Source organism: Cryptosporidium hominis, assembly GCF_000006425.1.
Source record: "Cryptosporidium hominis TU502 chromosome 7 CHRO017064, whole genome shotgun sequence".
Lineage (NCBI taxonomy): Eukaryota > Apicomplexa > Conoidasida > Eucoccidiorida > Cryptosporidiidae > Cryptosporidium > Cryptosporidium hominis.
The window spans coordinates 1,946-3,432 of NW_666873.1; the positions used below are offsets into that span (position 1 = coordinate 1,946).

Genomic DNA, 1,487 nt, shown 5'->3' on the forward strand with positions numbered 1-1,487 from the left:
CCAAGTATCTCGATTAAAAGAGGTATCATATTATCATAATTGTTACATTGATTAATGATCGTATCGCAAACTGCAAGTGGATTTGTGTAAGATAAACCAATAATATTGGAAATTAATAATCTGATTTGAACAGGTGGTCTTCTTTTTATGCTGTTTGAATGTTTATTATCATTTTTGGTATTTATTATATCTTTTGTAACTCCCTTCAAATACTTTGAAAGTATTTTTTTTACACTAACCCATTGGTAATTCATAGGATACCTATTGTAACTAAATACCATTAACCTTCTGTAAATTTGGTATCTATACTTGATGTCTATCTCACCAAATATGGAGTTTTTCAACATTTCAGGAATTGAAGGACTTTTGGGTAGGAGTGAAATCGCAGGGAAGATAATGCATGATGAAACTTCAAACAATAGTTCAGATGGACATTTGTATCCATTTATTGAGCTCAATTCTTTTGACTCAAATAATTCAGAAAGTTTCCCATTGTTAAATTCTTTGACAAAAACCAAGTGTAGCTCAAGAAAAATGGGAATGCAGCTTGGATGTTTTTGAAATAAATGGTATTTGCAATATTTGCTAATCCATTCAGTTAATGAATAGAACCTTTTGTATTGCAATATCAGGTTAGATGACTTTTCACTATCTTTAACTTTACTTTCAATATCATTGATTATTAATTCTATTTTTTTTTTCAATATATTACTTGATAAATTTACAATGCTAAATGGCATACCCGTAAAGTCAGTTATTTCTTGGATTATTTCAGAATTCTTTGATATTTTGGAAACAAAGTATATTTCATCTTCATCAACGCAAATTTCTTCCAAAAAATAATCAGCAAAAAATGCATTTGCAAATAAAATTGATGGAGTAAGTATTAACTCTGAAAGAATAATCGAAATATTCGAAAAATTAATCTCATCGTTAAACCTTTCATTTCTCAAAATTTCTCTCAATAGCAGTTCTAAGTTAAAATCTTTTTCAGAGTCTTCTATTTTACTTAATTGAGAATTAAAATATAAATGATAATACTTATAAATGCTGTTAATATTTTCCAATGTTTTTGGAGGAAAGAAAAAACTCTGAGCATCAAATAAATTTGGAAAATTATCTGTGCTTCTTAATGAATATTTATCTACCTTAAAATCTGACCAAAAAATATCATCCCATTCTACCAACTTCTCTCTGAAATAATCGCTTAGTTCAAAAAACCCTTTTTTAATTAAAAAGGAAGTAAGCACAAAGAATGGCAAATCAAGAATGTCTTTAAAGCTTTTTTTATCAGTAATAATCCATGGATTTGTTCTGTAAGCATAATTTCCAATATTTTCCGTATTTAAGCTATCGGAATCCTTAGGCCCCTTATTTGAGCTACAAATGTTGGAAACATGTTCAATGAAAATAACGAAAGACTTTCTAACAATTTTCTCTGGGAAGATAGCAAGTAACTTATCTAATAAAACAAATAGTCGAGTATC

The 1,487-nt window shown here is 28.2% G+C and overlaps 1 protein-coding gene across 1 annotated transcript; it reads left to right on the forward strand.

Annotated features, from left to right (window-relative positions):
* Nucleotides 1–312: 312 nt before the first annotated feature.
* Nucleotides 313–561, forward strand: Chro.70279 (hypothetical protein). The annotated part of the gene is made up of 1 exon (XM_660213.1): nt 313–561. The coding sequence occupies one exon, from the start codon at nt 313–315 to the stop codon at nt 559–561; it is 249 nt and encodes an 82-aa protein (XP_665305.1).
* The last annotated feature ends 926 nt before the right edge of the window (nt 562–1,487 follow it).